At 35.4% G+C, this 26,231-nt stretch overlaps 1 protein-coding gene across 1 annotated transcript in view; it reads right to left on the reverse strand.

The window, feature by feature from the left end:
* EMB2410 (embryo defective 2410) overlaps positions 1–26,231 on the reverse strand; it is a 279,730-nt gene that overhangs the window by 143,464 nt on the left and 110,035 nt on the right. Inside the window, exon 14 of the mRNA XM_089795541.1 lies at positions 17,084–17,206. Coding sequence (XP_089651667.1) covers positions 17,084–17,206 — 123 coding nt within the window. The remainder of the gene's footprint in view (positions 1–17,083; positions 17,207–26,231) is intronic.

The raw sequence follows: 26,231 nt of genomic DNA on the forward strand, positions 1-26,231 counted from the left end.
CCAGTCAGCTGAAATCTGGTTTAGTGAGGAAATGGTGAATTTCCTGGACAAGGCATCTGCAACCACATTGTTCTTTCCCTTCACATATTCAATGTCAAAATCAAAAGCCTAAACCTTGCTTACCCAATTTTGTTGCCTTTTGTTCAAGTCCCGTTGCTCCAAAAAATATCTCAAACTATTGTGATCCGTACGGATGACAAACTTGGCAACCACCAGATATTGTTGAAACTTGGTTAATGCATGTACAATGGCCAACATTTCTTTGTCGTAGATGGAATATAAGCGTTCCATTGGTGTAAGCTTCTTGCTCTCATAAGCTATGGGGTGTCTATCCTGCATTAGTACCGTGCAAATGCCTTCTCCAGACACATCGCACTCTAGAATGAACGGTCAAGTGAAATCACGTAATGCAAGTACAGGACAAGTGCTCATTGCCTCTTTTAGTTTATCAAAAGTGAGCAAAGCCTTTTCATTTCACTAGAAAGACCCCTTCCTTGTTAGATCTATTAAGGGTTCGCTGAGCTCAGACAATGCTTTAACGAACCTCCCGTAATAACCACACATTCCCAAAAACCCTCGCAAATCCGTGAGTGATTTTGGAGGAGGCCAGTCAAGGATAGCCTAAATCTTCTCCTAATGAACTTGAACTCCATATTTACTGACAACATGCCCCAGGAACAATATTTTTGTCATACCAAATTCACACTTAGATTGCTTGGCGAATAAAGACTGCTCTTCCATGATCCTTAGGACTTCATCTAGATGCTTCAAGTGCTCCTCCCATGTCCTGCTACAAATAAGAACACCATCAAAAAATACCAATAAGTACTTACACAATTGTTTGTTGAAAATGTGATTCATGCATGATTGGAATGTAGCAGGTGCATTTGTCAATCCGAACAGTATGACCAGAAACTCACAATGCCTGTAGTGACAATGAAAGGTCGTCTTTCCCACGTCTTCCTCTGTCATGTGAATCTCATGGTATCCAGATCGGAGATCTATTTTCAAAAAATAGACTACGCCATGTAATTCATCCAACAACTCATCTATCCTTGGAATGGGATATCTATTCTTTATTGTTTTTTCTTCAATGCACGGTAGTCCACACACATGCGCATCGTTCCATCGTTTTTGACCAAAACCACTGATGATGTGAAGGGGTTGAAACTAGGACGGATCCACCCTTTTCCTAGTAGTTCTTGAATTGTCTTTTCAATCTCATCTTTGAATTTCTTAGAATGGCAGTAAGGTGTGGTTATGACTGGCTTGGCTCCTGCTTCCAACACAATAGTGTGTTCAAATCCTCAATGAGGCGGTATGCCAGGAGGAATGTCTATAAAAACTTTATCATGTTTACTTAAAATATTCTGGAGATCATCATCTTGGGGAGGTGTCTGTTGCCCTTTCATAGTTTCTACCAAAACAAAACAATGTGCAACACAAACAATGTCATCACGCCGTAAAATTGCCTCCATCCGATGTGCAGAAACTTCCTTCGAGCCCTCATTTGCCATTCTGCGGAGGACAACCTTCTTTCCATCGACAACAAAAGTGAAATCCATCCATTTGAAGCTCTGGCTATATTCATCAAGTGTCTCTATCCATTGTATGCCCAAAATAACCTCCATGTCATCAAGGTCCACTATGAAGAAATCCTCGATCATCGTGTGATTCGCCATTGTGATACTTAACTAAGGAACAAGGTGTGTGCAGGGAAGAAGAGTTCCCTACGGCAACCTTGACCTAAAATCCTGCATGCGTCTTTGTAGGTAGACCTCTTCACTTCACCAAAGATGAGTTTATGAAGTTTAGAGTGGCTCCATTGTCGAGCATCACCATAACCCTTTGTCCTTGAAGGGTTCCCAGTACACGAAAAACTGTGCACCTTGGGCTACCGACTAGAGTGATAGTTCCCTCGTGGCGTACCAATGCTGCAATTATTTATGTGCGATTCAAACTAACCATGTTGGTGCTGTCATGATGTTGGCTGTCTTCGTGGCTATTTCTTCCTGTTCATCCTCATCAACAGACACGACCTCAATGTAATGGATCTTCTCTTTTCTGAGGCATCTATGGCTAGGTTCCCAAGGTCCCTTGCAATTGAAACATAGTTTCTTACTTTGGAGCTCCTATCTGGTGGCTTCGTCCAACGACAGCTTCTTGGACAGAGGTTTATTATCTCTATCCCTCGGAAACACTAGAGGTTTGGAATGTGAGTAACTTCGCGAGGATGATGTCGATGATGATGCCATACTCCACGCCTTCTTAATGGCCTCCAACAAGGTGGCAAGATTGAACCCCTTTGCCCAACCTTTCAGTGGTTCTGTCAGTCTGTCCATGACGAGTACTATCTATCTTCTTTCAGAAATGTTCGTGACCAAAACAGAGAGTTTTTGAAATTCCGCAATGTATTGATCGACCAATCCAGTTGGTCTCAGCTATGCCAAATCTTTGAAATTGAGTTTCGGATCTTTACCATCAAATTGATCTATCAATCTCTCAATGAATTTCGCCTAAGTATTTATTTGATCAATGCCCCAGTGTGATGGTGTTGTGATGCCACCATTCATGCGCAACTCCCTCCAAGTGCAATGTCACAAATTTAATTGCTTCTTCTGGCATGGGATTAAGTTAGAAGTATCTACCTTCATTACCCACACTTGCGCAGATATGGATCCGGATTTGTCAAATGGAGACAAATTTACTTTACTCAACTTTCTTCTGAGGTCATCATTTAAATCTCCTCTATTTCCACCCCCCAAATATCTTATTCTCAGATTTGCATAATCTTTGTAGCATATATCTTCCTCAAAATTCGCATTCTTCCAATCTTTCCTCAACTGTTCTTGCATTTCATCAAAGGTTGGTTGTTTCCCTCCATGTTGTGGAAAAGATGGCATGGAAGGTCAAGAGCGTGCTAGATGAGAGTTTGCTTTACCTAATACTGAATCCACGTTGTGTCCATTTTGTTCACCAGATATTTTATTATCTGCCAACTTCTTGAGAGTTTCCTCCATGAGTCATTGAGTATCATTGATTTGTGCCTGATTCCTCGCAAGCTCCCTCAGTAGTGCCACAAGTTCGATAGCTGTGGGTTCCAGCTCGACAGCCACTCTATCAACGGAATGTGGTCTTCTTCTCTTCTGGCTATAAACTCTCATTCACTGTCCATAGGCTAGCAAGATTGAAGCTTTGATACCACTATAATGGTTCGTTCCCTATGTTCGCTCTGTTTGATGGTCTTCGTTCAATTTGCAATTCATATTTCAGACCATTGAAATGGTCGTACAATGCAGGGGAGTCTGTATACCTAGTTGGAAGGGAAAAAGACAAGTTGTACATGTTTTCAAGGTCGTATGTTGTATATCCAGATACCATACAGTATGCAACTCAATGATGGTTGTACGGTGTTGGATCAGGGAAGTGGATGCCATACAGTGGAGGGGTATTAGTTGGTCGTACGGATGAAGGTTGTATGGTAGCAAGAGGGGGTCGTATAGTGGCTAGAGCAAGTCGTACGATAGCTGGAGGTGAAGCAAGAGACAAGGAAATGGCTGTACAGTAGGCCCAAAGGGTCGTACAGGAGGGTGATGGGAAGATGTATGGCTAATTATGCTAGGCTACAGTGGCTGATGATGTACAAAACGAAGGGGAAATGCTAATTTCTGTAATCACCAACATATGGATCCGAATTCATGAAATAAATCCAAACAAAAATAAAATTTCAAACATGAATAACGTTCAATTGATATTTTCCAAGAAATGGTGCTCCGATTTGTCAGATCTATGCTAAGTATTACATGCAACAATGGAATAGAATGAGGGTTGAATCCCACCGAAACCGCACGAGCCAAATAGGGAAGATCTTTCACTTCCGAAATGGCAAACAATCCAGAACTCCAACAAGAATTTGCAGTACATAGAAATAGTCCAAAAAGCATACCTAAACTGCCTACAAGTCGTGCTTAAATACTCGTCCAGAAATCTTTCCAAGTGTGTTCAAAGATCGCTGACGGCGACACAAACTACGAAAACAAAACAAAAATGTCTCTGAGATATAATAAATCAATTGGCCCATTAACAATATTTTGATAAATGATTTATTTTATAACGGGCACATTAGAAATTCTACTTTGAAAATATCCATGTTGCACATTCTAGCACACTTGAAGTCTTAGATGAAATATAATAATAGCCTCTGTCAGTGGTGCTAGGCACACTGGTCAGGATTAGTTGAAGCATCTGCAAAAATGCAAAACAAAGAAAAGAGAGGCTCGATAAAGTCGGAATAAATATAACTATACATCGAGCAGACCAAAATAGAAGAGCATGTGAGAATGCCATGTGGGATAAGGTATCTCCCAATCGCGTAAATATTGTCAATCATACATCTCTGCCTTCTTGCTAGTGCAACACCAAATACAAGTAATGTGGAAAGGGTAGAACAAAGGAAGCCTATGAGGTTGTTAGAAGCCCTTCAAATGTAAAATGTGTCCCCCAATAATTAAGATCCCATCATCTAAAATAAGATACATCTCCACATGTTATTACTCACTAAACTTCAATCATAGCAGGTTATAGAAAATGGGACATAACAAGGATCTATAAGGTTATGAGGGATTAATCAAGCAACCACCCTCACATCAAACAATCAATCATAGAGATTTGAATGAGGAAATTAATAAGAAAAATTCATGAGTGAGGGGCACGCCTCTATTGTTCTTGATTAGGAGATGATCATAATAGAAGAAGTCATCTAGAAGGCATCACCTTTTAATTACAAGCGATAAGTTCTTATTATATATTAAGTACTATCTTTACTTATATTTTTGTAGTTGATCTTTTATTTATATTTCTATATGTACTATAAAAGCTATTTGCCTTGATCCTTTTCTTTGAGAGTGTTCTTGCAGGGAAAGGAGGCAGACTGACATTTCATTAGAGGCAACCTTGAAAGAGAGGGAGTAAATAGAGGATGTGACTCAGTCAACCTTTGATGATATTGATCATATTAATTCTGAGGGAGTAAGCCATGTTGTGATAGATTCACCAATGATATAAATTTGGAATACACAGATTACAAGATGTGCTTAATATAGGTTTAATTCAAAAGATCAAACAAATACCTTTCCATGAACAAATAAAATTTGAGTTGTTGTGCAATGTTAATAAAGCTTTTAAGAATTCATTTGAACCATATACGTGTCTCTCCTTGATGAATGAAACTCGACATATGAGTTGTAGATTCATTCATGTGACACAATCATACTCAATCAAGAAATTCGCATATTGTGGACAAGTTGAGAAAATGGGAGAACATGTTTGCTTCTACTGTTAAGCTAAATGAATGTTTGGACCTTCAATGGACGAAAAGAGCAAGTTGGAACTTAGAAAGGAGTTGTCATAATTGGTATAAAATTGTTCAACAATATAAGAATGAGTGAAAATTTTAAATTGTAGGGGGAGCAACAGTCAATGTTCCATTCCCACTTGAACCTTATTTAGGGGAGAAATGTTCCATTCTCAAATAATCTAAAAAGACAATTTTGAATCTTCATGTGCATATAAGTATTTTTATCTTTTACATTTATCTACTCTTTGTAGTCTCTCTCTTATTTGTAATTCTATACATACTATAAGGGTTATTTGCCTTGATCTTTTCCTTTATGTTTGAGAATATTCTTACAAGAAAAGAGGGTTGGTACTTTACATATGCTATCTATTATTCTGAAGACTCAATCTAATGATAGTAGCTCCAAAGACCCTGATGATCAAGATGGATAAAACGAGGTCTTTTTAAGCAAACATCTCTGATGATTGAGATCTGCATCACAGCATTCAGCAAACACCAAGTCCCGAATTTCAAACATTCCTAAAATATTCACTAGAAAATCGGCATAAATTCCTCTGCCAAAAACGGGATTCATTTCCATTGCACCAAAAAATTAGAAATTGCCATATGAAGATTTTGCAATCATTTGTAAGGTTTTCAGACCAAATATTTTCTATAAATTATTATCCTCGAGCTCCTTTAACACATACAAATGACAGCAGTCTAAGTGGGTCTTGAGGAGAGCTGGAGAGTTGAACCTACCGCCTATGTGTATTGTGAGGAAAGCCAAAGAGCTGAAAGTTGCAAGGTCTGCAATTTTCATTGCACATTTGTCTGTCGTCTGCAATTTTCGTCACTTCTTTTGCTCGCGCCCCTTCCGTTTAATGTATCTCTTCAATTTATTACAGTTTATAGTTTATATTATATTAATATTTTGTCCAATTTTTCTCACCCTGATTTATTTTTCTATTTAGATTTCTTTTAAAATTTGACTTTCATATAGTTCTAAACTTCTAAGCTATATTGTTTTGTAATATTTGTTTTTATTCAATTTGTAATTTGTAATTTTAAAGTATTATTAAAATTTGACTTTCATATAGTTCTAAACTTCTAAGCTATATTGTTTTGTAATATTTGTTTTTATTCAATTTGTAATTTGTAATTTTAAAGTATTATTATGTTTTATTTGTTTTATAAAATTTCTAATTTAAAATTTTAAAGTATTGATATGTAATTATTGTCTTATTAAATTTATAATTTTAACTTTTAAAGTACTAGTTAGTAATATTTATTTTATTAAATTTATAATTTATAATTTTAAAGTATTGATAAATTATTTTTTTAATATCATAATTCTTTAAATTTTAAAATATTAAAGTTTATAGTGAATTAGATATATATTGGAAGTTTTGTTTTGTTTTTCTTTATAATATTTTATTAAAATTTAATAAATAAAAACAAATATATTTTATAATGTTTTATAAATTTATATTTTGAAATTCAAATAATGTAATTATAGAAGTATTAAATGTTGAACTTTAACATGTTTAATTCAAATTTAATATTAATATGTAATATGACATTGGTCTATTTTACATTAATATATTTAGATTAAGTTTTAACTCATTGAATTATTTTGTTTTAAAGTTTAAAATAATTACTATTTTTTTCATTTAAACAATGTTTAATTAAAGTTTTAGATATAATATATTGTCATGTTTTAATTCTACAAATTGTAATATGGCTCCCAACAAATCAACTTTGGAGGCATGGAAACATGTGACTCGTAATGGTGCTAATAAAGCTCAGTGTAACTTGTGTCCAAAAGTTATTACTGGAAGTTTAACGAGGGTCATGGATCACTTGCTTGGTATTATGGGGGGTAAAGGTGGAGGTGTTATTGCATGTCCAGGTGTGACCCAAGAGCTCGGAGCTATTTTAGAGAAAGCGCAATCATCTTCTATTGCTGAAAAGATGAAGAAGACACAAAAGAAACAAAGAATTGAAGATGATGTATGTAGATTTACATCTACTATAACTTCATCTTCATTTCTACCTTAGATTGTAAAGGCATCAAAAGAGAGTGGAACATTGAATAGCTTTTGGAAACCATGTGAGAAAATAAAAGTGGATGATTTCATAGCTGATTTAGTCTATACATATGCGATTCCATTCTTTGTAGTTAGAAATCCACTTTTTCGTGCTACATTTCAAAAGGCTGCAGAGTTTGGCAAGGGGTACATACCTCCCTCTTCGGAGGCTTTAAAAACAACTCTCTTGGAGAGGTCAAAAGATAGAGTGACTGGGAAATTAGATTTGGTCAAAGCCTTTTGGAAGGCAACAAGTTGCACTATAAAAAAAACTTCTGAATATATATATCAAATATTAGAGGAAGCAATTCTTGAAGTAGGGATTGCAAATGCGGTTCAAGTGGTTACTAATAGTGCAGCAAATTATGTAGGTGTTGGGAAGCTGGTTGCAGAGAAGTACCCACTGATTTATTTGGAGTCCATGTGCAACTCATTGTTTGGATTTGTTGCTTCATGACTTGGCAACATTCCTTTGAATACATGAAGCAATTCACAGAGAAAGAGCAGCTGCAAATTTCATACAAAATCATCGTCTCACATTGAGTCTTTACATGCAACATGCATCCAGGGAGTTGTTGAGGCCTTGTAATACAAGATTTGCTTAATTTTATATCACTTTGAAAAGAGTGGTTAAAGAGAAAGCAACTTTGAGATCTATAATATGTTCCAATGAGTTGGAAAATTCTACACTCTCTAAAAGTGCGAAGGGGAAGATCATAGAGCAAATTGTTTTAAATAGCAGCTTTTGGGAAAGTGGGGTAAAGGTCTTAAATATATGCGAGCCAATAGTTGATATGCTCCATATGGTTGATGGTGATACTCCTTGCCTTGGAATGCTTTATGATTGCAAGGAAGCTATTCAGAAAGTACTAAATAATGTGGAACCAGGGCACATAGACATACGGGAGAATGTTAATTCCAGATGCAGAATGATGCACACTCCTTTACATGCAATAGCTTGCTATTTGGAGCCTAAACTATTTCACATTAATAGACAAGGTGATGCTGAAATTATGGCAAGGTTTTATGAAGCCATTAGTAAGTTTGAACCAGATCCATCAATTGCATCTCTAATTAGAGAACAATGTTGGAAATACAAGAAAGCGGAAGTGATGTTTGGAATAGGAGCAACCAAATATGATATGACGCGAGATGAGGTACCTAGTTATAGATGGTGCATGAGCTATGGGGCAGAAACTCCTGAACTTCAACGATTAGCCATTTGAATATTGAGTCAAAAAGCAAGTTCGTCAGCTTGCAAGAGAAATTGGAGTTGCTTTGACCAATCCATTCCAAAAAGAGGAACAAGTTGTTGTCTAGAAAGTTAGGAGATCTTGTCTATGTTTGCAGCAATTTAAAATTGCTCATGAACAAATTAGCCAATGAGTCATCTTCACAAAAACGAGCTTTAGAAGACATAGCAACACCAGACCAGATGAGCCTAACTATTTCGATGAGGAATTGGGTAGTGATACCGATGATGATGCTACACCATCTAAGCCAAGTGCTCTTGATGACTTGGAGCGTTTGTGAAGTTATGAAGTCCTGACTTTTGATTGCAACTTAGCGAATAAAACACATCTTTGCTATTGTGATTTTGCATGTTTCCTATGTTTTATAGTTTATAAATGTGTCATCATGCTTATAAAGTTGTCAAATCTATCTAAAAAATTTAAATATTTTGATAATAATGGGATATATTGCATATATTTAAAAATAATTATAATTATATAAGGCAAGTTTAATTCAAATTTTTTTATGAATTTAAACTCTTCCTGAACTTCATTCGAATTTTATACATGTCAAACTCGAGTTTGAATTTGAACCTTGTGACTTAGATTGAGATTATCAGATTTTTCGACACTAAGAGGGAGTATGACACTTCTTCTAAAGCAACACAGAAGCTTAGAAGATTGATACTCAAAGGGAGTCTACATATACATGTATATGACTGCATGATTTTGATGAGCCTACTTTTATGTATATCATGAGGAAGTGATGAGTTATGATCAAAAAATTAGATATCAAATTCAGAGTGAGTCTGACAACAATCCTTGGGGAAGAGAGCCTCTAAGGGAGTAACTATTGGACCTGACTTCCCACGATCGTTGTTTAGAGGGAGAATTTTTTAAGTGCAATCCTTTGTGAATGATATCTTCTCTATGAGGAGAAGTTCTAAGTCAAACTCCTTGTAATGCATTCTTCTTTGTGAGAAAAAATTAAGGTGAAAGCCTTTGTACTACCCTCTAACTGGGTTTATGGTGTTTACTATTTCACATATGATATGCAATGAAAGGTGACGATCTTTCAATGACATATATAAATAGAAGGTAACCATTGTAAGGTGACGATCTTATAAATGCTAGACCTGTTATCATGATAGACTTCATTAAGTTGTTGTCCTAGAGTGTTGGAAGTCATGATAACAAACATATCAACCAGAATGTCGCTATTGTAAGGTGACAACCTTATCAATAGTTGATCCATCTCCTAACACCAAAATGTGTTAGAGCAAGTGCTATCATGGTTCTTTTGGCCGGATTTTGCCAGACACCTTGATAATCAACTCTTCATGGTTCTTCGAGCCAGATTTTGCCAAACACCGTGAAAATCAATTGTTATGGTTCTTCGAACTGGATCTTGTCGGACACCATAACTTAAATCTGTCATAGACCACACTTAAGGTGGTGTTCAAATCTTGTATTATAATTGCTTCAATTCTCTTTTTGCTAAAGAGGGAGTGTTGAGAAATTTAGCCTTATAGTGAATTGAATATCATATTGAAATGATATCTCTTCATATACTTGAGAACATAATGTGTTCTACAAATCATCCCTAGCTAAGAATGAGTGTTAAGATTATAGTTACAATCAGATTGATTTAATCATAAGGTAAAATGTTGATATATATATCATTTTATATTTTATATATATATATATATATATATATATATATATATATATATATATATATATATATATATATATATATGTAGTGTGTGTGTGTATATATATATATATATGTTAAATTGTAATTTATATTATTAATATATATTAACTAATAATGATTAATCATAGAGACATGTCTCCTACTCTTATATTTATAAGAGATTTGAATCTGGATTTGGAACACAACTATAACAATGGAAGTGTTAGTACATTTGCAGCGATCCCAAAAAACCAACACCTAAAAGACGTCCTATTTGTACCTAGAATCAAGAGAAATCTTATCTCTATATCTGGTATAGCAGATCAAGGGTATCGGGTTGCCTTTCAAGAAAATAAAGTCCTATGCTGGCCTAAAAATGCAATTTCTATTGGATTTAGACAAAGCAGTCTACAAACTATGTGATTATTCAAATTTAGCCCTAAACCATGAAATTGGGAAAACAAATGAGATTTGGCATAGAAGACTAGGGCACCTAAATTTCTGAGCTCTACCTTCTATAGAGAAAATTGTAAAAGGGTTACCCTCCTTAAACCAGAACATGAAAGGATATGTAAAGGGTGTGCATTAGGAAAGAACTCTAAAGCTTCTTTCCCCCATAGTGAATGTAAATCAAAGAGCATTCTTGAACTCATTCATACTGACTTATGTCGATCTATGTCGGTACCTTCATTAGGGGGATATTCATACTACATCATCTATGTGGATGATTATTTCAGGAAAACCTGGATATATTTTCTTAAACTAAAAGAGTCAAATGAGGTTCTATCCAAATTCAAAGAATTCAAAACCTTAGCTGAAAATCAAACCGGGAAGAAAATCAATATTCTAAGATCTCATAATGGAGGAGAATACATCTCTAAGAACTTTAAGAATTATATATATTTGTTGGGATTAAGTGGGAGTATATTGTACTATATAATCCTCAACAAAATGAAGTAGCAAAAAGGAAGAAGAGAACTATTATTGAAGCAACTAAGTCCATGACGCATGATCAAAATATGCATACAACATTCTAGGCTGAAGCAACCAATATTGCAGTATTCATTCAAAACAGAGTCCCTCGTGCAATTCTAAAAAACATAGCGCCTGAAGAAGTCTTCTCAAGGAACAAACTTGATCTAAGTCACTTACGAATCTTCAGTTGTCCTCTATATATTCATATTCCTGAGGAGAAAAGAACTAAACTAGAGCCTCAAGAAAGAAAGGCATATTCATCGGCAATAGTGATTCTTCCTAAGCCTACTGAGTATATGTGTCAAGGTCAAGGACAATTGAAATTAGTAGAGATCTTCAGTTTGACGAAGATATAGCATATAAGAATTCTAAAGATACAATAGAACGTAATGATGATTCGATTCTTGAGGATAATGAAAATTCTATGATTGAGAGGGAGAGTTGTACAGAAGATAATCGACCCACAACACCTAACCCTAAAGATAACTCAATAAGAAAAGGCCTTTATGGGAAAGAAAAATGTTCAAAGAAAACAATGTGGCCCCTGATGAAATCCTTAGAGAAACCAAGAAGCCAAGAAACCATTCATGTTATGAGACTCGCATGAATGAGACTACTAATTCATAACCTTCTGATGTTGAGGAAGCCCTAAAAATCCAAGCCTGGAAGGATGCCATGATTGAGGAATATCAATAAATTGAAAGATAATGTTAGGGATATTGTACCAAGACCCAAAGGCAAATCAGTTGTCTCCTCAAGATGGTTATTTAAAATAAAATAGGCACCTAATCGCAGTATTGAAAAACACAAAGCCAAATTTGTGGCCAAAGGATTTTCTCACAAGGAAGGAATTGATTATAAAGAAACATTTGCTCATGTTGCCCGTTACACATATATCAAAACTATAATTGCAATAACTGCATACAAAGGTTGGAGGTACATCAAATGGATGTTAAGACCACATTCTTGAACGTTGTCATTAATGAAGAAGTATACCTAGAACAACCAAAAGGACTTGTTATCCATGACAAGAAATCACATGTGTAAACTAAAGAAAGCTCTCTATGGTCTTAAACAAGCCCCCAGGGCATGGTATGTACTATGAACGAATAGATAGCTACCTTATCAAATTAGGGTACTCAAGAAATGAAGTAGATCCTAAAATACACTTCAAGAAATCAGAGGGAGATATGCTAATACCAGTTCTCTATGTTGATGATCTTCTTATAATAGGTGATGACCAACTTATTGTTAAATGTAAACAAGACCTAAAATTTAAATTTGAGATGGACTTAAGTCTTCTAGATTACTTCTATCATGACCCAAAAGTAACATATGAATGATATATATATATATAAGTTCTTTAAATATAAGTATATAAGATAACATCAAACATGCTTTCACATATATAAATAATATATGTTAGTTAGAGTATAAATAATATGTAAACATATTTAAAATGATTTAACAAATAAGAACTAAAAATAATATATACGCATAAGATAAAAAAAATATGATCACAATAATTATATTGATTAAATACCAATGCATTATTAATATAAAAATGAGAATGTAGAATTAGTAATAATAATAAAATACTATGATATCATTTATTCTTAAAACTAAATATTGATTGCAATCAATGAATAAACAAAGAATGGGAATAAAGATCCAATATTTAGTAACACATTCAAACATATTCACTATCAAAATATATGAATTAATTATAATGAGACGAATGCAAAAGAGACTAAGTCAATCAGTAGAGTTGACTTCATATAGAATATCTTACCCATATACAGCTGATATAATACCAAATTAAGGAATTGATAGAGTGAGATCAATGAAAGATGTGTTTATTCCCTCTGCAAACTAATGACAAATAGTTCATAGAAATAATTATCTAGTCATCGACCCTGCCATTCCATATTGACTATCGAGGTAGTAGATTAGTTAGTGCTAGAAGACACCAATTAAAGGAAGAATAAATGATAATGCTCAACAGTAGTTTAATTATGAATAAAGTAGTACAATCAATATACACGACTCTTCCAAACTACTCTGGGTAAGATACAATTAGCTGTTTCGTTTTCTATTCGAATGGGGCGAGGGGGAGAGAAGAACGAAGAGGGAAAAGAATAGCACCAAGACATTCAGGTAGATAGAAGCAACATACAGTAATAGAGGAAGTGAACAGAACTTTCATCTCTTGCCAATGTGGATGTTCACACTACAAATCATTGTCAAATAGTAGCATGCACAGAAAAGACGTTTGAAGTAGATACGACAACCATCGATCAAAAGGGAAAATACCAAACGATTTCGTACCACTCATGACAGAGGTGGGCTGAGTCAGGGCTCGAATTATCAAATCAAACAAACTAGCGAACCAATTAGAGATAGAATAAAAATCCAGTTGCAAGTTTGGGAAGGAATCTAGGCTAGGCAAAAACATTGATGAATAATCTTCCTGCACAATGATGACAAAAGTAACTCGAGCTCCCCATTAAGACAATACCCTCAACAGAGTAGATTACGCCCATAACATCCATAAATATTGATCATTAAAATCAATAGAAAACAAAGATAAAGAAATATAGAGACAAAATACTCTTGTAGAACCCTGAACAACTCAGAGATATCCAGAGGTATTACACATGTATTTATTATAGAGATTCCATTATTAGAGGACACAATTATGGATGTCGAGTTCTAATTGAAGGGAACTCAGGGATTAGAGGGCATTCTTAGCAAAATGTCAAATTCCCAAATTGGGAACCACAGAAAGATCTATAGAGGATCTTTAGAGACAATATATCTATATATTGTAGTGGTCAAACATATGCATATGTCAGAAATGAGAGACTTGGTAGAGGTGGGATCTCTACTAAGTAATGTTTCCAAAGATCCCAAAGAGGCCTAAGAAGATGCTCTTTTAATGATAATCATCTAATCAAGATATAGTTCTCATTAGAGGGTTAGGTGGTTTGAGAAAGATCTCTTCCGAGGGATTAGGCGGAGCAGTCTGGGTAGAATTTTAGATTAATATTTACTAATTCAATGTTTCTAATATGTTTACATACAATTTTCAATATTGGACTAACCATTTTTTTCAAGGTATAGCATTCAATCCTAATCCAAAAGAGGGGGCATTACAACTTCTTAGGATTAGAAGTAAGAAAAAAGGAAGAAAGTATTTTCCTAAACCAAGGGAAGTATACTATTGACATATTGAACAGATTTGGTATGATGGACTACAAACCATTATCAACACCTATGGAGACAAATCTTCATAAACACAAAATTGAAGCAGGTGAGTCTGAGGCAATTGATCCTACATATTACGGACAAATAATTGGATCCTTGATGTACTTGGTGAACACACGTCCTGATATTTGTTATGCTACAAATGCACTAAGTTTATGTGTGAACCTAAGAAGATTCATCTCATGGCAAAAAACCACATTTTGAGGTACTTACGAGGCACTATTGGACTTGGTCTAAAATATGACAAAGTTGAGTTACGGCTTCATGGATATTCAAATTATGATTGGGTTGGATGTTATACTGATCGGAAGAGCACTACAAGATGTTGTTTTAGTCTTGGATTTGCATTGATATCCAGGTTTAGTAAGAAACAATCTTCTGTCACTCTGAGTTACACCGAAGAAGAGTGCATAGTCACATCCATGGGAGCTCAAGAAGTAGTATGACTAAGGAAGTTATTGGTTGGGCTATTTGGGAAGCGTCTAAAACCTACAGCTATACATTGTGATAGTCAAAGTTGTATCAAACTCTCAGTGAATCCAGTCTTCTATAACAGATCCAAGCATACAGAGATACCCTTCCACTACATCAAAGATATGGTAGATAACGGTTTTGTCAAGTTGGAATATATCAACACAGAAGAACAGTCTGTCAACATATTCACCAAAACTCTTGCAAAGTTGAAAGTGGAATACTCCAGAGGAAAACTCTGTATGACAAAATTATAATTGTAATTATAACTCCTCAAGACAAGATCTCAGTTTTGTATTTTATATGTGTGTGTGTGTGTGTGTGTGTGTGTGTGTGTGTGTGTGTGTTAAGAGTTACTTGTGTACACATGTTAATTGTTTATTTGTGAAAAGATGACAATCTTTCATTTTATAAGATGTTAGGTCCCTATTGTGAGGTGACGACCTTAACAATAGGTTGGCCTGTTATCATAGACTTCATTAACTTGTTGTCCCAGAAAGTGTCGGATGATATGATAACAAAGGTATCATGGTTGACTTCTTGTGTTGTCCCAAAATGAGCCAGAAATCATGATATTGCATGTGTTGATTGGTTGCATTCTTGGCTCTCATGATTGGAAATCAGAATGAGCCAAGATCATGATTCTCTAAGGGCAAGATTGATATCTGATAGCCTATACTCAGCTATTGTCCCAAAATGTGTCAGTGATCAGATAACTAAAACTTCCTTCTAGGATATTTGTGTTTCTGAGCATCTTAAGAATCTGAATCACCATTTTGTGAGATAATCTAATCCTCCCTTGCCAAGAGGGAGTGTTAAATGTGTAGCATCAGTCGGATACTTGATATCTGATTATTGCTCAAGCAAGTTACAATTATACTTATCTAAGTAAAGTATTATCATCTGGTTATTCAAATGGTTCAATCTAATACTGATTATAACTGTGATTGATATCACAGTCACACACGACTGCAAACATTGCCGTGGATTATGCATTCATGATCTACTTTCATGGACAGTCGAACTAACTCTGATCGGGCCATTCACAATATGTGATTAACAAACACGATCGGGTTCCCCCCAAATGCAATCACCAAGGACAATCAAGTGTTATGATTTATTACTTATGTTATAAAGGGTCGCCTTATGTATAGGCATGATCCTACGGGCCCAAAGGGCACGTAGAGTCATGTCTATACACAAGACAAGCCCATTCACTAATATATATATGCAGGGATAAAACATTGCTTGGAAACACATCAACAACACATGTTAATACCTTTCGTCTGCACTTGCATATTCTCCTGCAATATATATATATATATATATATATATATATATATATATATATGAAAGGTTAGTACTGTTGGGAATGAAGATTAATATTCAAATGAAAGATCAGAATTTATATACGGCATTGAATTTACAATTCTGCAGTTGATAGATAATATAATTGAAATTAAAAAGCATTCAATATCATTATTATGTGATAATTGAATTCAAACATATACTCTACCTAGATCCTGATTCCTTAACAAGAGGTAGGGCCATATGAGCATGAAAATTTGAAACAAAACTTAAAGATTAGAAGTAGGTATATGAGCATGAGATCTCTTTTGATCATTTAAAAAATTTACATTTACACATTGAACCAAATATACTAATGATTGGTCAAACAATTATGATTGTATAACTATTTTCTTCTATGCTTCTTTGACTCTGACATTTGGGACCTTTAAAATTAGTGAATACTATGCAAACACATCTAATTTACTAATAAACCATATACTAGACCAAATATAAAGATTACTAATCCTCCTTAAATTCATAGTTCTAATCAATATAAAATAGAGTCAAATAATATAAAAGAAATGGCCATTGATTGACCGTTATAAACAAGCCTTTAAAGGGTTATACTAAGAAACTTTAAAGTTAGTTCAAATTATACATACAGAATTTTAGGCTGCTACTATTACCTAGCTAAAACCGTTACCACCATTAAACAAATCACACTCACCACATCTCCGGACCAACGAGCAGAAAGATCCAGTGATTCACCCTGCACACCACTAAACCTCGGCTGCATAACAGATAGATTTCCTTGACCCCTCCGTTTCTGAAAATTAAGTTGAATTTCAGCCTGAAAAAATGCAAGAAATTAGTGCTAGAGGCTGGTTTTCTTATTCTACCAAAATTTGTATTTTGGTGCAAGCGAAAAATGCAAAATGTAATTTCAAAAAAGGGAGTACCATAAAACAAAAAATTTCACTATAACGAACTGTATAATTCTGAGCATATTTAAAGAGAAATTTTCAAATCTAGTCATTTCCCTTCCTAGATATTAAACTTGCATTTTTTACTCCATTGACAATTCATTCTACACATGTTTCACGTGTGCTGATAAAGATTAACACAAGCCAGTTTATTTTATCATGTTCTATTTTCTCTTCACTGTCTTAACTTGTTTTATAGAAATCCATCAAAAGATGAACTATATATATATACACACACAGATACATTGTAACGTCAGTACTGGATTATGTCAGGATGAGTTTCTAGAACAGGGGGGAAATGGGCCTCATTTTTCGGTACGGCAGTGGGACGGCAAGGGGACAACAACAAGGGGAGCACGGGGCAGGGAGGGGTGTTGTATAGCATACATATAGAACTTGAAATACTAGTTATCAAATGATGTGTCATTAGAACATACCAAATTAAAATACTTGAACATGGCAAAATTGCAACATGAACTAGAACTTATAAATGCAACAAAGGACTCATCAAAGGAATACCTTACTCACCAAGTCAATGCAGCATAGACTCATCACAAAGGGGAAACTCCAGAGTCATGAATCTGATGGGGTCAGCCCTGTAGAAGGGGACTCTATTATTGTAGAGGAGGATTGCAATTACTATTTCCAAACAGATGGAGGCCCATGGATTACTGCCAGATCAATTAAACTTCTGGCTCATTTATATTGTGCAAGAATAAGATTTACGTCATTAGTGGTTAGAGTTGAGAGTAAAACAATATTAATCAGATCAACCAAATGAGCATTTGGAAATTATAGTTTTTGGGATAAGGGAGATTAGAAAGCCCAAGTGATGACACTAACAATCATTATATGATGACACTACAGTATACTGTATACAGCAACATCAATTTCAATAACTGAAGTTTGGGCTATTGTTATGGCTTAAAATTGTTAGGTACATTAAAAATGACTATAGCAATTAAGTAGGCTAGAAACATAATTGGACAACAAATCTGGGATGTTGACGGAAAAAAAAAACAAAAAATCCATCATGGTAACAAAGTGTCCATTCATCACTATTTGCATAAACCTTGAAGGAATCTGAGATCAGTCAGCATCATATTCAATTTCTTATACAAATACCGACCATTAAAACATTCAGCAATCAAACAGATTAACGTTGTTGGACCTAGTATATTATTCCCAAGGCTTCTGGGGGTTCCCAGTAGTGTGGATAGGTAATATTTTCATTAAAGCATGGAGTTGAGAACAGAATATTCATATTAAGCGTATGACACTCGTTAAAATCAGACAGTATCTATAATAGAATAGGTCTTAATACTTTCAAGATAATTTTCTCTTATGATAATATGTATTGATTATCATATATCGATATATATGTATATACATGAATGGCACCAAAGAAATTAACTGCCAATATATATAATTTGAAAATTATTGTCATATAAGTTGTACCAGTCAATAAATAGAGGATAACAAAGTTGAATAGTTATCGAATATTATACTCTGCAGAATACATTGAAGACTGCGATCGAAATGATGTGTTTGTTGTATTTTACATTGCTGGGAAACTATATTAAATAGAGTTGGTGTGAGTCACGTCCCTGATGGGACATGACTCCACACCGGGCACGTGACTCCCGTTAAACATTAATCCCATAAAACCTTGATTATAACTGAATGTCGATGATCACTCTTTGAACAATAATTGATGTCCTGGTGATGGATCACAGTGTGTGATCCAAAACATTGGTGCAAAAACTCCAACACAATCACTTCCAGAAATTGTTACTCACTAAATAATTGATGTGTAGACTATGACAAACTTAATTTCATTTATTATAATATATTATATGGTTGAATACACACACACACACACACACACACACACACACACACACAAACACACACGACAATTTCTAATATCACCATATATGAATAATAAGATATATATTAACAATATGAAAAACATTAAGAATGAATTTGTCCTTATAAAACTACAGCATCAACAACACTGAAACGTCCTCTAGGAACTAAATCTCAGAGAACTGAGCATTGTCAATACATCAGATTGAAGAGGTCGAGGGTTTAAATTGACCTAACCTAAGATCTAATCAATTAATAGTTCCCTATTTTGATTAGTATATATCTTTTTAATTCACTTGAGTTCATATTTGGTAACTGCCAATATCTTAGTAAAATTCTGCAACTATTTATTCATTCAGTCCAATTGTCAAAATTTCCTTCATGGGGGGGGTGTTGATGTTAGCCATAGTTATAGGAACCGACAGTTGGTATGCTCAACCAATTGTCGAGCATTTAATAAATGTAAGACAAGTACTGAGAATGGGTTACTTTGGTACCAACATTACATGGAATAAATTTTATGTCATTCAGCCTGTTGTTGGTAAAATTAGATGTTAATATTTGTTTGTGTTTGAAGGATAGGTAGATTGGGTTCATCACGATGGTTGGTTGTTGCATCCTTTCGACACTTATATATGACATGTACTTGAGTCCAAGAACAATCATGATTGCGGAGTAATATTTGTGTTGGCATTGTGAGTACTTTTGATAAATGGCTGTGAACATTTTCTGATGTTAATGAAGAATGCTTGCCGACTTCTCTAATACTTTGTGTTGCATTACATTTCTTTCTGTTACTATATATATTCATTGTATGTATTACTCTGTTACCTGAATGGGCAAACATTTGGCATCACTGCCTATAAAGGTCTAGAAGCGAGAGAGCATAGTACATGGTGAAGGATGAATACTAGGAGAACCAATAAACAAGAGTAATAGCCACAACAAAGATGACATATTCCAAGAGTTGTTTGAAGGGGAAAGGGTACTGACATCAGCCTTCATCTCCCTACTGCAAGCATCAATCGAGACTCACATGCGGAGAAAGGCGGCATCGGAACAAGTTCTTGAGAGTATGGTGTGTGTAATAACCCCAATCGGTTATAACTCCATCAAACACCAAATTCTTTTATAATTCAGTTGTTTGACATTTCATCAAACACTTTGCAAGCAAGCTCTAATACCACTGTAATAACCAAATTAGCTCTCAAACAATTTGTGTTGAAGAATTGATTTCTTTTTTTTTGTTCTTGAGGTTTTGTAATTTTGAGACAACAATATAGCAGCAAACTAGAAGATTTTGCAATAATAATTTCAACTGAAATATTTAAATATTACATAGGGAATATACAGCTGAAAAAATCTAGATTTCAATATCAACTTTTTCACAAAATACCAACAACCTAGTTCATAAAATATCCCCTATTATCTAAATCAACAATACCCACAAAAATTAGAAGTTACAATCTATGAACTTATAGGTAAGACATGCCTTGAAACCCTCTGAAATGAAGACTAGCAGCAACAAAGAATTCTTCGACAAACAAATGCAACTGCAGATTTGGAAAATGTTGCTCCCAAATTGCAGATAAAAAATAACACCCAACAACAGATATAAATTAGTGCTCAACTAACTCCAAATTAGCCAACACATAATTTGATATAACAATTCCAATGAATCTCTTCAAAAATTCCATAACAACCTCAAGCAGCAAGGAAAATTAAACTTCTCCTTAGCAACAATTAATACAATCGGAGAAATGATAAATCGTATACCTCAACACAATTTGCCAAGCAATCTCAGAATTGAATCCACAATACATCAGTTGTAGATCCTAAACCCTTATACTTCAGCAAGGCCACAAAATTTCAGAACTTCAGAAGTGTCAAAAAGACAACAAAGGAAGATAAGATAATCAATTAATTAGATGCTTTACTCATCAAATGGGCTCATATTTACAATCTCAAAATGGCACAAAGTTTCCCAAATGAACTTCACTTAAGAAACTTCCCACACACAACATTAAAATATAATAAAGTGCCATTAATATAATTTATTAATTGTTTTTGGCTTCAAAAATGACCTTTTCCACCATAACTTAATATTTTGACACGCAAGGCCATTGTTTCTTGTTCCCAAGATTTAAAACTTTTCATCCCGATTCCAATGAGCTATGATATTGAGGTGACCAACAGACAACACCAACAAAAATAGCAACTTCGGCGTATTTAGATGAATAATAAATAATAAATCACCCGTCTTGCGAAAACAACTAAAGAAGCATTAGAATTGAAATTCAACAACACCAAAGTGATACTAATGATGAAAAACGATGAATGAACCTAACAGGGTGAGTTACTATAAATAGACGCTCCCTCCAAGATTCTTGAAGTCCAAACTGGAAGCTTGAAATAAACATTGAGAGCATCACACAACTCCTCTTACTCAACTGAGTTCATCGGAACCAACAATTTGACTTACTATTATAATTAAGTCCCTCAAATGAAGCCAAAACACACCATAGGCTACTGAAAACCCTATAACCCCACAACTGAAACCCTCAAACATCATTGTCAGCTCACGAGGGTCGCAATGATGAACAAACCAAGAGAATTCCAGGAACCTGCTAAAAATGAAGGCATTACAGTATGGAATTCTCTCAAAGTAAACTTTGTTGTCTACTGATTAATAAACTAGCTCCCACATTTTTCGGCACAAACATTTTTGGCATTGCAGAACTCACAAAAGGAAATTAACAAGGAGAATCGATGCCAACAAATTCTCCAAAGATTTGAGGATAACAAGGAAAGGGAGGCAGAAGAACGGGACGAGATTAGAAGACAGGGCACTCTGAATCCTTCGGAGAATAACAATTAATGCAAAATCTTCTTGATGAAGAAAAATATTGCAAGGAGCATATAGAACACTTTGAGGCCATCTAGAGGACCTTAATACTAAAAGAACAAGTCGAATGTAGAAGACTGAAAAAACTTGTTGAGGGATGGTTGAAAGGAAGGTTATCGAAGGGAAACCAAGGAGCCAACAAAAGTGAAGAAGTCAAAGACGCAGGCTACGGTATAGACAAAGAATACCATACCGATGTTGAAGAGTAAACAATGACAGACTACTAGAAGAAACTAGAAACTGGTTGGGAAAGCTCACTTTCACATTGCAAGAGGAAGCAAACAAGGCCCAAGGTGAAAGAGAAGAGATCGAGGACACAAGTGCAAGGGATACCAGTGTATCCACGAGTGTCGGAGGGACACGGGGGCACAGTAATTAGAACAACTTGTCCAACTCTAATACATCAAGGAACACAAACAAAACCAGCGACAACCAAAATCGTCATTATGTCGTACAAGCAGAAGTTGCCCAAATTCACATAAGACGAGAAAGAAGATCTCGTATGGCATTGCAAAACCTATGAGCCCATTAGGTCTGCTAACAAAGTGACTCAAGCTAGCGACCATGGGTTGGAGCACCCATATATTTTACCAACAGGTTGTTGTTAAAGGCGGTAATGAATTATAACACGACAATAAAAGAGTCACTCGAAATTGTGTATGACATTCAAAAGTTCCAACACTATCAACTAATGACCTCATTCGCATTCTAAGTAGACCACCAACCATTGGTATACCTAGTCAATAATCCCATCATCCAAGGGAAGGTAAGCAAGTAGTTGCTATTGTTGCAGGAATTTACTTTTACCATCCTCGTACAGTCGAGCGAGGGGCATGTGACTGTCAATCAACTTTTCTGAACCAAGTCTGGAGAACCACTCGAGGGGGTTAATGATAACAACCCAGATGCCCACCTGTTCCATATGGTAGTAATCCCGCATGGTACATGTGTATTAGTGAGTACCTATCCACATCATAGTTTTTGAGAGATATGCCACCTCGCAAGAAGACACTTGTTCTAAGGAATAGGACTTTCAAGTTGATAAATGGGTTGTTGTATAGAATGGGACCCGATCAAGTGTTGCCAAGAAGTGTTAAGGAGGAAGAAGTACCGAGTGTTCTCAAAGAAGCACATGAAGGGCTAGGGGACAGATGGGACCCGACACAACTAGACAAAAGGTGTTTCTTGCAAACTTGTCATGGCCTACGCTGTAGAATGATGCAAGGGAATGGGTCGTTGGTTTCGATACCTTCCAAAGGGTCAAAAAACCTTTGAAGAGGGATTTCATGCCTTTGAACACTTCATATGTGCATGAGTTATTTGAACAGTGGGGACTTGATTTCATTAGGCCACTAAAGGCCAACCAACTAGTAAGGTGCAAATACATTGCAAGAGCAACAAAATATCTCACCAAGTGGGTGGAAGCATGCTAAATCGGCACATAGTACCATAGTTGGCACACTCGTAGAGTAATCGGCGAGTAGTAGGAAATTGCCAAGCTTTCTCAACCGGCAAGTAAATGGCAGAAAAAACTTGTCATTTTTAAAACTCGGTTCCAGCAAAAAAGTACGACAATGTTCCTTTATGAACAAATCATTACATGGTACGAAATTCGAATATAGTTAACACGTGACTGAGGGGGGTATTTTATCAACCATGTAATCAAGTTGTTGATCACAAACTTTAAACAATTTCATTCTTTATCAAGTGCCAACTACCCAAGAGCAAAAGGGCAAGCGAAAACCAAAACCAAGATCATGGTATCATTAATCTATAAGTTGTGCAAGGTAGAATAGAAGGATTGGGAGAAGCTACCGTCAGTATTGTGGGCCTACACTTTAAAACAATGCAAGGGAATGGGTCATTGGTTTCGATACATTCCAAAGGGTTGAAGAACCTGTGAAAAGGGACTTCATGGCTTTGAACCCTTCATATGTGCATGAGTTATTTGAACAGTGGGGACTTGATTTAATTGGGCACTAAAGGCCAGCCAACTAGTAAGGTGCAAATATATTGCAGGAGCAACAGAATATCTCACCAAATGGGTGGAAGCTCGGGCCCTACATGCTAACTCGGCACATAGTACAAAAATGTTCCTTTATGAAGAAATCGTTACATGGTGACTAAGGGAACCATTTTATCAACCATGTCATCAGGTTGTTGATGACATACTTTAAACAATTTCATTCTTTATCAAGTGCCAACAACCCAAGAGCAAATGGGCAAGACAAAACCGCAAACAAGATCCTAGTGTCGTTAATCTATAAATTGTACAAGGTAGAATAGGAGGATTGGGAGAAGCTACCATCAGTATTATGGGCCTACTGTACAACCTACAATATGACGATTGGGAAAACACCCTACGAGATAATATACAGCCAGCAAGCTATCGTATCAATTGAGTTTATGTTGTCGAGCCTACTACAGATAGTAATCAACAATGGGTTGGGAAACATAGAGAGTCTTGAGGAGAGGTTGTACACCCTCAACAAGATGGATGAGCATTAGATGGTGGAAAATTGAGTTGCAGAGGAACCCCAAAAACAACAAATAGTATGGCATGATAAGCATTTGCAATGCATGCTATTTTCCCTAGGACAACTTGTGTTGAAATATAATAGGCAGAATGAGATAAACTTGGGAAATTCAAAGAAAGGTGGTTGGCCCACTACAAAGTATGGGGAGTTGCAGAGAACACAGCTATCATGTTATGGACACTTGATGCATAGGAAGTTCTACATGCAATGAACGGGTCGAAGATGAAGCTATATCATAAACAGTGACAACGAGAAGAGAGATGACCTGATTTGATTGAGAATGCTCAGTGGAAGGTACATTGCGTAAAAAAAAATTAAAAATTAAAAAAATACTATTAAAAATATAAAAAAATTGAAGTTGGAAACATACGATGACACTATTGTGAGGTTAGTAGTTGTCATCACTCAATGGGCACCGTACAGCCGACATTAGTTGAAGGTGCATAACACACCTTACAGTGATTATAAAACCGAACGAATGAAACTAAGACACTCAATGAGAGAGAAGCATACGATGGAACCAATACAAGCGTACTAAACAAATGAAGCCCGTATGGGAATGTTATATCAAAGATTTAAGAGTGATAAAGGATCGAAAGATTGACTTGTTCCTACGGTGAGTTCAAGAACAACATCAAAGAGAGTTGTAGTAGATGGTAGGCCTTGGCAGTGACAAGAGAAGGGAGAAGAAGACCCATGGTGGATGTAAAATAAGTGAAAGCTCGCAGTTTGTATGACTAGCTAGCAACAACATAAAAATTCACCGAGGGAAAATGAGGGTGGTATCCAATCAACATAATTCAAAGTCACTGAGGGCAACTGATATTCATCTGGCTGGAAACCAAAAGGTGGCTACGGACATAGAAGGAGAAATTAAAAGGCACAGAGCCAAGATTACAAAAATAAAATCTTAGAGAGCCACAATACTATCATTGGAGGTAACAAAGGTTTGTACAACATGAGGAAGACACTGTTGGTTCCCAAAACCATAGATTGGAAATACAAGAGCTTGACAATTCTCCAATCAATGAACAGGAATACTTCCCCTACACTTCAGGCTTCGCTACACCTAGGCGGGTGAGCCTTTACTTCAAACCTGATTACCTAGTTCAAAGCTCTTCTATGGTGAATTTAAGCTTGTGAGTTCTTTGGTTGGCAAAATCCTTGAACTCGATCAAAATAAAGTTAAATGTTGAGTGTTTGAATTGATTGAATGTTTTGTTAATGTTTATAAATAATTAATTTGGTGCTTACAAGAAGGAAGTATATTGATTTCTAACTTCGATAATAAATAAGATAATTATATTCCAATGATTTAAATGACCAATGCTTTTTCTCATTCGGGCAACAGAGTCAATCACAATGAAGACTACTACGTACAACTTTACGAGACAATACTTATCCAAAATATCATCAATTATCCCTGATCTTTACAAAAGATAATTTTTATATGCAATTCTATGTTAGCCAAAAGGATATTAACTTCTTAGGCATGAAGTCTAACTAGTCAGAGATGCAGAAACTTTATATGTTTCACACTATTCCCTATTTATTGAATATAAAGTGCAGAAAATACCCAAT

Source organism: Cupressus sempervirens, chromosome 8, assembly GCF_028749045.1.
Source record: "Cupressus sempervirens isolate cs-2001-9-10 chromosome 8, ASM2874904v1, whole genome shotgun sequence".
NCBI lineage: Eukaryota > Viridiplantae > Streptophyta > Pinopsida > Cupressales > Cupressaceae > Cupressus > Cupressus sempervirens.